The 12,352-nt window shown below is 46.5% G+C and overlaps 1 protein-coding gene across 27 annotated transcripts in view; it reads right to left on the reverse strand.

Annotated features, from left to right (window-relative positions):
• NRXN1 (neurexin 1) overlaps positions 1 to 12,352 on the reverse strand; it is a 976,383-nt gene that overhangs the window by 510,859 nt on the left and 453,172 nt on the right. For all 27 annotated transcript variants that reach the window (XM_053383596.1, XM_053383588.1, XM_053383593.1 and 24 more), the window contains one exon: positions 8,636 to 9,019. In XM_053383596.1, coding sequence (XP_053239571.1) covers positions 8,636 to 9,019 — 384 coding nt within the window. The remainder of the gene's footprint in view (positions 1 to 8,635; positions 9,020 to 12,352) is intronic.

Genomic DNA, 12,352 nt, shown 5'->3' on the forward strand with positions numbered 1-12,352 from the left:
AACCCACAGCGCCAACGGTCCTATAAGGTTGGCTTTTGCAAAAAGGCATGGGGAGGGACAGATAGGGCCCGCCTGAGACCTTTTAGCACCTGAGGCAAAGCACACCACTGATGCCCTCAGCCCAGATCCAGACCCACGCCCCGGGAGGGTGGGAGGAGACCAACAGCAATGCAGGAGCTTTGCAGAAATGCCATGTTTTTGTTAAGAGGTATAGCAAAAAGAGGGTGTTCTGCAAGGTGTTGCTGCTGCTGTCCTTGGCTTTTGGCTGTGTCTTTACCTTCCCCGAAGCAAAGCCAGAAGGCGGTGGCACCATGGCAAGATCAGGATCTCCTACCCACTGTGGGTTGCCTCAAATTGCCTCATTGGTATAATAATAATAATAATAATAATAATAATAATAATAATAATAATTTATTTATACCCCGCCCTTCCCGGTTCAAAAACCTGGCTCAGGATGGCTAACAACAAATTTAAAACACTTTAAAGCACTTAATTATAAAAGCAGCATAAAATACAGTATTAAAAACATGAATAACAATAAAATTCAAAAATCAAAAATCAATCAGATAATTCCCAGGGCTAGGTGGCTGAATTAGTCCTACTTGGGCCAGCAAGGAGGCCAGGGGAGAATTAGCTGTGGGGTCTCAGAGCGGGTGATCTTCATAAAAGGGGAAGGGGAGGGAAGAGAAGGGAAATAAAAGATCAGGCTGAATTCAAATTAAAGGCCAGGCGGAATAGCTCTGTCTTACAGGCCCGACGGAAGGAGGTTAAATCCTGAAGGGCCCTGGTCTCATGGGACAGAGCATTCCACTAGGTTGGAGCCATCACTGAAAAGGCCCTGGCCCTGGTGGAGGATAATCTGACTTCCTTAGGGCCTGGGACCTCTTAACTATGGTTATTCATGGACCTTAAGGTCCTCTGCGGGACATACCAGGAGAGGCGGTCCTGTAGATAAGAGGGCCCTAAGCCACAAAGGGCTTTAAAGGTCAAGACCAGCACCAATCATGCTAGGGCAGCAAGCTAGCTTAGGGAGTGGTGGGCAGACTACATGGCCCACCTTTCTAGCCCCTTTCCACCCCTCAGAATCTGTCACCTGAGACAGCTGCCTCATTCTGCCTCATGGTAGAGCCAGCCCTGAGAGCATAAAGCTGTGGCTTGCTCAAAGCAACCGGGTGAGTTCAGTGGTAGGGTTTGAGCCGGGCACATTCCAGCTCACAGCTCTGGAACACCCTGAGGAATGCAATGCTGCAATGTGTTGAATGTTCCGTCAGCCCAGGCATTTTGGCCTGCCAGAGGGAGTAATCCCCACTCTTCCACAGTGTTACGGACTGGTTGGATGCAGAGGAATAGTGGGAGGAACCAGCTGGGCAACTGCCAAGGGAAGAAGGCTCAGAGCCTGGGGAGTGGTGGTGGGACAACGATGAGTGTTCAGAGGGAGAAGACTGGGAGGAGAAGGTGTCGGAAGCTGAAGAAGCAACAGGACTTAGTGAGCTGGGGGAGTCTGTGGCAGAAAGAAGTCCAGAATCAGAGGCAGAAGCTGAAGCAGGGGAGGGAAGGGAAGGGAGGGAGATAAAGAGGCAGAGATGAGACAGGCTGGTGAAGAGTCGCAAATGTCTCCCTTTCCTGCTGCAACAAGCTCCTCTCCCCCTTGCCTCCCAGAACCAGTAGAAGAATGAAAAGGGTGGAGGAGAGGTTGGCTGCGAGGCACAGTCTCTGACTGCTTGTGAAAGCCCTGGAGAGGAGGAGACTTAAGATGGCTGTGAGGAGCCCTGGAGAGGAGGAGACTTAAGATGGCTGTGAGGAGGCGGGGACTTCCAGTCTTGGCAACTGATCCATGGGGCCAGTTGTCATTAGGCCTGGCATTCAGCCAAGTCTGTGGAGATTGTTTTGTTTGCCAACAAAACGTTAACTCAAACTTTGAACTGTGCTCTGGGTGGGTGTCACCCAATCCCCAGGAGCCAATTTCATGGGCCGGACAGGCAGGGGAGCCCCATTGTTCATATGGCAGTCCATGTGCGGGCTTCTGCTGATGGGACTCTTTAGTCAAATCCCAATATGCTATGCAATTTCTACTCAAGAGGAAGAGAGTCTTCTGTGAGGAAGCTCTGTCATAAAGCACATGAAGAAAACTCTCAGTTCAATCCTGGTCTACTCCAGGTTGTTGTTGCTGTTTTTTAAAAAGGTTGGGTAGGAGATAATATGAAAGACTGCCAGCCCAAGATACTGGGTGGCTGCTGCCAGCCAGAGTAGTCAGTACTGGACTACATGGAGAAACAGGATGCTCCAGTATAAGACGGCTTCCTCTGTATATTTACAGATGGCAAGTGTTAATATGCAATACCTTTAATCAATGATTTTTTTTTAACTTGCTGAAATATAACTAAGTGGTCCAGCTTAAAACATTTGGACTTTTTATTCTTAGCTGGAATAGTATTATTATTATTATTATTATTATTATTATTATTATTATTATTATTACTGCCCTCTACCCGCAGATCTCAGGGTGGTTTACAGGATAAAATCAGAATATAAAACCACAAAATACATAATCAAAACAAAAAAACACACCCAGTAACCCCTACCCCTGAGCATCTGTGCTTACTGACAGTAAATGCAAGATATGCAACCCTGAAAAATCATGCATCCTAGCATCTCCGCCTCCCCCCCCCCATATAATTTCTGTTGATAAATGTCATCTTGCACATTTATATTTTTTGCTGTTGTTGTCGTTGCCTGGCTGAAAACATACACCTGCAAAAGGCACCGCCGAAAGGCAATCACGTACCACAAGCCCCAATAAAAATCAAAGAGAAAAGCCAAATTATATTGCCATGACATCTGTCCTGCCATCTGCTACAGCTCCCACAAACAAATTAAACCCATCCAGCGATTATCCTGATGTTTTTTACTTTTGGCATAATCAGCTCCGGCTTACAGTGGCAAAATAAGCATGGAACACTTCAGGTTCAAAGACCACTAAGCCTGCAATCCTGTTCATGTTTTCCTGGAAGAAAGCTCCACTGATCTCAATGGGACTAATTTCTGGATAGTTGTGCATAGGGTGACGCTGCTGCTATTCAACCCACCAGTGCATTTAGGGGCACGAGTGGCCCCAAAGATACAGAACTATGAGACATAAACCCCCAACCCTTTGCTACTTCACGCTCCTTGTATTCTCGTATGATGAAGAAATGCTAGCTCCCTCCCCATTTCCATTAAAAACGAAGGAGAGAGCAATCTGAGGGTTGATTCTTTGACAAGCGGGAGATCCCTGTGGCACCACTTTGGGTCATGAGCAAATGAATGTGAGAATGAACACACATTTCATTTCTCGTATTTCATTTCAGCTGAAATGAAATCACAGGCGGGAAAGTTACGGTGACTAAATTGGGCCTCGGTGTTTAAAGGTTGCATTTGCGGCTCAAGGACCCCAATGCCTCACATATCGTCTCTCCCCACATTAACTCACCCAAACCCAGTGTTCATCATCTGACGTCCTTCTCTGTGTGCTCTCTCCAAGGGAGGTGCACAGAAGAGGCCTTTTCAGTGGTGGCTCCTCTCTTATGGAATGCTCTCCCCAGGGAAGCACACCAGGTGCCACCAATGCCTACTTTTAGGTGCCACGCCAATTTTTTTTATTTTTAATCATTTTCAGGTTTTTGGCCTTTTACTTGTGGTGTTTCAGATCCTTCAGCCTCCTTTAGTGGGTAGGACGTGTCAGACCTCCTTTTATTTGTAGATGGATGTTTTCTGTTTTGTTTTAGTTTCATGTTGCTTTTATATTATTATTATTATTATTATTATTATTATTATTATTATTATTTTATTTATTTATTTATTTATTTATTTATTTATTTATTTATACCCAGCCCATCTGGCTGGGCTTCCCCAGCCACTCTGGGTGGCTTCCAACAAAATATTAAACATTAAAAGCTTCCCTAAACAGGGTTGCCTTCAGATGTCTTCTAAAAGTCAGATAGTTGTTTATTTCCTTGACATTTGGTGGGAGGGCGTTCCACAGGGCGGGTGCCACTACTGCCCTCTGCCTGGTTCCCTGTAACTTGGCTTTTAATTTTTTTAAAGTTGCTTTGAGTTTATCTTTATTTTATTCTTTTTTTAAAAAAAATAAATAACTTTAATTAATAAAGCCCTTCAAAACTTGAGACCAGTTTACCTACAAAGTCATCTTACCCCAAATGTTCCCACTTGGCCGCTTCGATTGGCGGATTTGGCACTACTATTGCCTTCATCCCTTCTTGGAACATCAGGCCAGTGTTGGGAACAGAATGCTGGAATAGGTTCTAATGCACGCAACTGGCTATATTTCAAATATGAGCACTGGCTACCATCTACTGTAAAGGTAAAGGTAAAGGAACCCCTGACCATTAGGTCCAGTCGCAGACAACTCTGGGGTTGCAGCGCTCATCTCGCTTTATTGGCCTTGGGAGCCGGTGTACAACTTCCAGGTCATGTGGCCAGCATGACTAAGCCACCTCCGGCAAACCAGAGCAGCACACGGAAACGCCGTTAACCTTCCCACCAGAGTGGTACCTATTTATCTACTTGCATTTTGACGTGCTTTCGAACTGCTAGGTTGGCAGGAACAGGGACCAAGCAACAGGAGCTCACCCCGTCGCGGGGATTGGAACCATTGACCTTCTGATCTGTAAGCCCAAGGCTCTGTGGTTTAACCCACAGCGCCACCTGCATCCCAATCACCATCTACTGTAGTTCTCCCTAAATCAGGAGTTGCCAAGGTGTCGCCTTCCAAATGGGTGACACTCAGTTCGAAGAGCATGAGGCTCCTAATCTCAGGCTTGTGGGTTCAAGCCCTATGTTGGGCAAAAGATTCCTGCATTGCAGGGGGCTGGACTAGATGACTCTTGTGGTCCCTTCCAACCCGACAATTCCACGATTCTATAAAATGCTCTCAAGGTACAGCTCCCAGCAGCTGTTATGGCCAACAGTCAAGTACGACAGAGTTGGAGTCCAACAGCATCTTGAGTGCTCCGCATTGTGCTATCTCCATCCTGCTCTACCTCACAAACTATTTCACACCCTAGTTCTTACCTACATTGTTCTAAAATTTGTGATTCACACCAGCATAGTCCCCCACACTCCACATGCTCCCTGAAGTGGCTTTGTTTGCTGATGTGAACATTTTTTCTTTCACCCCCCCAAAAAAATTGCTTCCTTTTCGACTGGCACGAACAACAATTTAATTGTCGTGTCTACTGGCAAACGAGAACGGTTTATCAGCAACCGCACATGGGTAGGAGCAATAATAGTTCTGTGTGGCAAGCACTGCCTTTGCTGTAGCTTACGGAATCCCAAACGCTGTAATCATATTAATGCATGACCGTTTGGGATTCAACTATTACTGGAAGGAGGCGAAGCAATGCTTTGAAAAGCTGTTCCTTTCCCTCCCCACCCCCCAAGATAGGGAAAACCCTTGGGTAGCATATAATACTCCAGAAGCTGAATAAACACACAACTGATTTCTGTAGGACAAGCAGCCAGATAACACTGTGAGTACATCATATTAGTATCGGTCCCAGCAGAGGAGGGTCTATGTTCCAGAAAATTATATTGGGGGAAATGCCCAAACCATACATTGCGAGGGATGACAAACAACGTAAACAGAAAGAAATTCCATGCCCTGTCAAAGATACTTACTGCAAATCCTTTTGCTGAAGCATGCTATTAAACTTGCAGAGAATGGTGGTGGGGGTTTGTGTGTTTTTTTATAGTAGATTTGCATATGCTTGTTCCTTTCTCCAGTGGCTGGGATATGTAAAAATATTCCCTAGTTCTTTTTTTTATTTTGAAAACTGTGGGTTTCTATCTCTCCCTCCTTCTCTTTCTCTTTTCATAATGCTGCACTCTTTAAGCAGATGGGGAGGGGAGCAGCGAGGAGGAAAAATGACCCATATGTAATAGCAGGATTTTGCCACAGGGTGGTACACCATGCATATTTAACTGAAGAGTTTTGTAATTCATCTGACAGTCTAGTTAGGCCCCCTCTGCCAGCCGCAGTCCACCAGTAACAGGAACAATCTGGAGGCATCAAAAATAACTTGATTTCTGCCAAAGGCTTGCATCTTCCAAAATAAGAAACAAGGACTCCCTTCGCAGAATAACGTTTCATTTACAGCAGCAGAAATGGAAGGCTCGGTCTTAACTAGCGCTAAGCTTATAAGGAAGATGGGTTGTTGTTGTTTTGACAAAGCTTTTGTTGAGGGACTAAAATTAAAACTGCTGATATTGCAATCACACCACAAATGTGTGGTGTGACCATATTTGGATTGCTGTGTATAGTTTTGGTCACCTCACCTCAAAAGGGATATTGTAGGATGTGGGGAAAGGGTCAGAAAAAGAGTGAAATTGAATGTTCTAATTCATTCCTCAGTTTCTTAGTCATTATGCCAGGAGTCACCAACATGGTACTTGTGGGTTCCAACATCAACTTCGCTGGACTGGTCAAGTTGTTCGGATGCCTGATTATCCTCTTCCAAAACAACTACCCTATTCCAAACTTAAAAATGGAAAGCATAATGCTGGTGGTCAACAAAAGAGGTTTAAAGACTCTCTCAAGGCAAATCTTAAAAAGTGTAGTCTAAACACCGACAACTGGGAAACACTGGCCTGTGAGTGCTCCAGTTGGAGAACAGCCTTTACCAAAGGTGTCATGGGCTTCGAAGATGCTCAAACTCAGGACAAAAAAGAGAAACGTGCTAAGAGGAAGGCATGTTTGGCAATCCCTCACAGTGATCAACTCCTGCCCGGAAACCAATGTCCCCACCTGTGGAAGGACGTGTGGATCCAGAATTGGCCTCCATAGTCACTTACAGACTCACTGCTAAGACCGTGTTCATGGAAGACAATCTTACATGGCTACAAGTGATCGCCAAAGAAGAAGAATAAGAATTGTGGGTTCCATTCTGCCTGCTCCTATGGTGCCATGAAAGGTCTAAGCAAAGATTCCCTCAAAAAAATCCACAGTACGTGAGAGGCTATTTCTTCTTCATGCTCACTCCTATTTGCACTGGCTCAGCCGCTCATACACCGAACACATCTCTGTAAATATGCCCACATTCCACAAGATGACAGGATTGGGCACCCACCTTCCTATCTGTTCTGAGCACAGAAGAGCTTCTTTCTGTGGGCGACTGCCAGCCAGCATGGTGAAGGTTGATGTAAGTGCCTTTTACTCACGGATCAGGTGCAGGGGCGTAGGAGGGGGGGCGGTGGGGGTGGCACACCATGCGGGGCTCATCCTGCTGCCCTGGGTGCATGGCATGGCCGCCACTCTGGGCACCCATGCAGTTAACTCCACCCTTAGACAAAGGTTGCACTGGTTGGTTGAGAAGGCGGTGGGTTGTTGGGGGAGAAGTCTTTGGGGCTGCCACAAATCATGCTTCTTGGCTGTTGGATGACCAGATGGTCCCCAACTCCTGCCTTGGGTTCGAGGGAAGGAGTTTGCCCTCCAGAATCCTTTCTACTCAGCCTGGCAGGGTTGAGCTTCCTATAGGGACAGAGCCATAGCAAAGAATGACAACAGATCCCCAGGAGAGGGCAAAAAAGCCCTCGATTCCAGAACTTATTTTGCATACAGAGGAGCACGCTCTCCAGGATGCAGTGAGTGGATCTGGGCTGGATCAGTACTTTAGATGTGGTTGAGAAAGGTAGACGAAGGGAGAGGAGGAGTTTGTTTTGTTTTGCCGTGGGAACAGAGGGTGGCAGCATGGAGTAAGGCAGCAAGAAGGGACTTGGGCAGGTGGGCAGGGAAATGGAAGAATGGGGGCCGCGGCCTTCGTATTCCCAGAGACTCCATTGCGCCGGAGTCAGGGAGTTCCTTCCGGCGCTGGGCAGGGTCTCCAAAGAGACCACATGCAACCCAGTAAGCGGGGCGCATTTAGGATGGTGCTGCCTCTCTGCCTTTCTTTGGCTGTGCACCCATTTAAAGTGCACACACCCCAAGAATCCGGAGAGGTGTCTCTTCCAAGCCTATCCTGAGCTGTTGCTGGGGGGGGGGGATTTGTGCCGGGTACCACCTGACCTTGCTACGTCTCTGATCAGGTGAAGGAAGTGACCGAACCATTGTGCAGCCTCCTTTTCTGCTTTTTGAGCTGTGGCAGTCATTACGCCATTCCCGCAGAGCAGCCATTGTATGACTGGCACCCATGGCGTCCTCAACATTCCAAAAGTGCCCACTGGGCCAGAGAAGGTTGCCAACCCCTGGTATGCATGTCGGTTCTCTGAGATGTAAACCAGGGCCTTCCCACCCATTCCCTAAACCTCAATTCTACATTAGCCTTCACAACACAACACACTAGTGGTAGCTGCTGCTACATCACACTGCTAGTTTCTCACCTGCCAATCAGTATCAAGACCCTCAGCCAGTGGCGTAGCGTGGGTTGTCAGCACCCGGGGCAAGGCAAGTAATTTGCGCCCCCTAACCCGTGGATTTGCGCCCCCTAACCCGTGGATTTGCCCTAACCCCAGATGTTGCGCCCGGTGTGGCCGGCCCCCCTGCACCCCCCACGCTACGCCACAGCCCTCAGCAGTTTTGAAGTCATCTGTGAAGGAAAAGGGAATCCCTGTTCTAACCAAATGGGTAAATGAATGGGCCTACCTCTCTCACACGATCTGCCCAGATAGCCTGTACCGGAACAATCGCAGACGTATCTATTCCAGCCGTCCCTGCAAGCTCCACTGTTCCTGCAGGGATTACTCAAGCACGGCTTTGCTGTTTCTCTCGAACATGAGGGTTTCACCCCAGAGGTGCTCTGGATTTCTGCCATTTGGCGGATGTCTTTGCTTTGGCCATCGATAAACAGGTCCCGAATGCAGCCCACATAACCATAATTGAGAAGCGCTGTCCAGACCTCTGTTGGAAAGACGAGGCCTGCTTTGTTTTCCGGCAAGCCTCCGAGGTACAAGTCGTCATCTAGGTCCAAGATCTCACTCTCTCCAGGTGCAGTATATGGCGTGCGCATAGTGTTGACGGAAATGGTACCTGTTTAGGAATAAAACACAAGGTGTTCAGGGTTTTTTTTGTTAACAATGGAGAAAAAATGCACAACTGTCACTAACAACCTTCTTCTATGCCCTATGCAGCCTAGGACCCACGTACCTACGGGACCACCTCTCCTGGTATGTCCTGCGGAGGACCTTAAGGTCCACACATGACAACATTTTGGAGGTTGCAGGTCGCAAGGTTAGATTGGTCGCAACTAGGGCCAGGGCCTTTTCAGTACTGGCCCCGACTTGGTAGAACACTCTGTCACAAGAAACTAGGGCCCTGTGGGACTTTACATCTTTCCACAGAGCTGTTCTGCCTGGCCTTTGGTTTGGATTCAGTCTGACCCTTATGTTTCCCTCCCCTTATGGTTTTGATCTATGGGCCACTTTTAAAATGAGGCTGCATTTTAAATTGCATTTTAACCTGTATTTTAAACTGGTTTTTTTCCTATTACGTTTTTACTGTAAATTTATTGGTGTTAACCACCCTGAGCCCGGCTCTGGCTGGGGAGGGTGGGGTATAAATAAAAATATTATTATTAGCTTTTATATCTCGCTTGTAGGACAGATCCATGTTCCCAAAATGACTTTTAATCACAGAAGGAACAATGATTACAAGAAAATAAAAAGGTTTAATAACAGTGCACACTTTTCAAAAGCACAACATATGGGGGGGGGAATGGAGCCTTCTTCAATCATCGTTATAGAAATCAATTAAAGGGAATTTGCATTAAAGATGAATGTGTTGTATAAAGTTTTCCCATTCATGTTTGTTTGCTTATAAAACTAGACCTGAAACTGGGCATATCTGATGATCCAGAGTGTTGATACCATGCCTGTACACTCCATGCCATTGCTTTGGGAAAATAACACACAGAGGAATGACTGAGTCTCCTGCTTCAATCAATGGATCTGGGGAAACCAATCAACTAATGACTGAATGTGTGAATGCAATTTCAAGAAATGGAAATGAAACAAATGGAACTTTTTAAAAAGCAGAAAAATAAAATAAAATGGGTTCCTTGCATACCCCTACAACCTGCGAAAACAGCAGTGGCACAGAAGGGAACAACTGCATAAATAAAGCAAGGGTAACCAATATACATTTCAAGGGAGCCAATGGAGGTAGGTTTTCACCCTCCTCCTGTGCACAGAGAAGGAAAGGATTAACTTGACCTCTCTGACAGAGGTTCTTCCAAAGAACGTGTCACTGTGGAGAAGACTCTGAATCCATTAGCCACCATTTGCATCTTGGGTGGTGGGGCTGCCCATAACAAGTCCATTGTGACAGATTTAAGTCCGAAGCATCAGAGGACTACCTGGCAGCAGTCCAAACCCAGTCCACCAGGGTCTCTTTAAGCCTGGGACACCCAAGGCAGGACCTGTGGAGCCCATACCCACTGATGAGCCAGGCCCTTCTACACCAGGCACCTGCATCTAATAGCAGCTGGTGACACAGTGTGCATAGGGCTCTGTTGCCCCCTTGGCATCGCAACACTTCAGGTCATTGCCTGAGAGGAAGAGGTGGAGGTGTGGAGAGCTTGGAGCATTGTGGTACATGGCACCACAGCCACTCTGATGCTTCTGCCACTATACACCACACAACACTGTGCTCCCCACCATCCTACCTGTCGCTAATGTCCGCACCCTCATGCCAACCTGGCAATTTTGCAGGTAACACACCTGGAAGAACTCTCAGAAATGGGAAGTCCAGTGGCCAGTTTCTCAAAAGGGGATGTGAGAAGAGCCTGACCCTGGGAGGTGCAACACGGTGTCTCAGATGCCTAAAGCCTTCAGTTTACCCTGAGCTGCTTGCTTGTAGCTGTCCATGGTGCTGCAACCACTAGCCTGTCTTGCTCCCTATCCCCATCCTGCTCCTTTGCCCCATCGTGGAATACTTGTTGAGAGCAGGCCAGGCCAAGCCAACAGAGCAGCAAGAAGAGGAATGGCTGATCGCCACATGTAAAGCACAGCTTGAAAACAGTGTAAATATTAAATAAACACTAACATACACGCAAGACTGGGTATTCATCTGCTCTGTGTAAGCACATTTCCATAATGCATCTGTTCTGTGCTTGGGGGTACACTATGATCAATATTGCATGGTTCAGCTATAGGGCACTGGTGGACGGACAGTCTTTGCTTTCGATTGCCTTTTGGCTCCTTTCATTTAAAATTTATAACCCTGCCTGCTCATCCTACAGACTAGGCACACATGACAACAGATTAAAAATATAAAAAAGACATCAAAATTTTAAACCACATTCACACTTTGCTTATCATGTGCACAGTTTAAACAATGTTGTTGCCAGTTAAAACATGCTTCCTAAAAGCAGAGCTTCCTGCCTGTACTAGAACCAAGTATGTTTGCAAGACCTAAGATTAGATCACAAATTACGAAAAACAGGGCTATCAGCTGCTACTAGGAACAGTGGTTAGGTTCGACAGGCACTGCTGGAGGCAATATGCTTCTGAGCACCAGTTGCTAGGATTCACAAGTAGAAAGAGCGCTCTTGTGCTCAGGTCCTGCTCTTGTGTTTGCCACAGGTATCTGGCTAGCCACTGTGAGAACAGAATGCAGAACCAGACGGACCATTGGCCTGATCCAGCAGGGTCTTCTTATGTTCCTATCATTCTGCTAAGCCAAAGCGCCACAAAGCTCAGTTCTAAGGTCCTGCAAACTGCCAAGCTGCCACTGCAAAACATTAAATCATATAATTCTAGAGTCCCAGGTTTCACATTTTAATTAACTCTGAATTGGCGACTCAGCTTCTTGCCAGCAGACTATGACAGATCAGCATTATTTACAAAGGAGAGGGAAATGTAAAGGGCAGGCAGAAGGTCTTAGATATCCTTGGTTTTCAGAAACATGGTTTTCCTTCACAGGTACATCCAATTAAATATTTTCTTCCAGTGTTTAAACAGGGATGTTTAACCTTTGATGTTATGAAACACAGCAGTGCCAGGTGGAGCCTCTGATCTAATTTACCGTTAATTTACCGATCCACACACTGCCCATATGGCCTGAACCATATATGTTCTTTGTATGTTCTTATATGCAACACACTCCCCGGGGAATGCTGTACATTTTGCACTCATGTAACATCTGCTTTTTTATATGTTGCTAAGAAAGCGCAGAGCGATAAAATGAAAACAAAGCAGCCTTTCCCACAACATATTGTGCATGCTGCGGACTGCAGAACACAAAAATATACTACAGTTTTCAGGGAGGAGGTGGTAAGACTAGTTTCTACCTTAGCCTTGCTGCCATCTTTTAAAACCTCAAGATGCCCAGGAAGTGGACCTGACAGAGTAAACATTCTGCTAT

The sequence above is a fragment of the Podarcis raffonei genome, chromosome 3, assembly GCF_027172205.1.
Source record: "Podarcis raffonei isolate rPodRaf1 chromosome 3, rPodRaf1.pri, whole genome shotgun sequence".
NCBI lineage: Eukaryota > Metazoa > Chordata > Lepidosauria > Squamata > Lacertidae > Podarcis > Podarcis raffonei.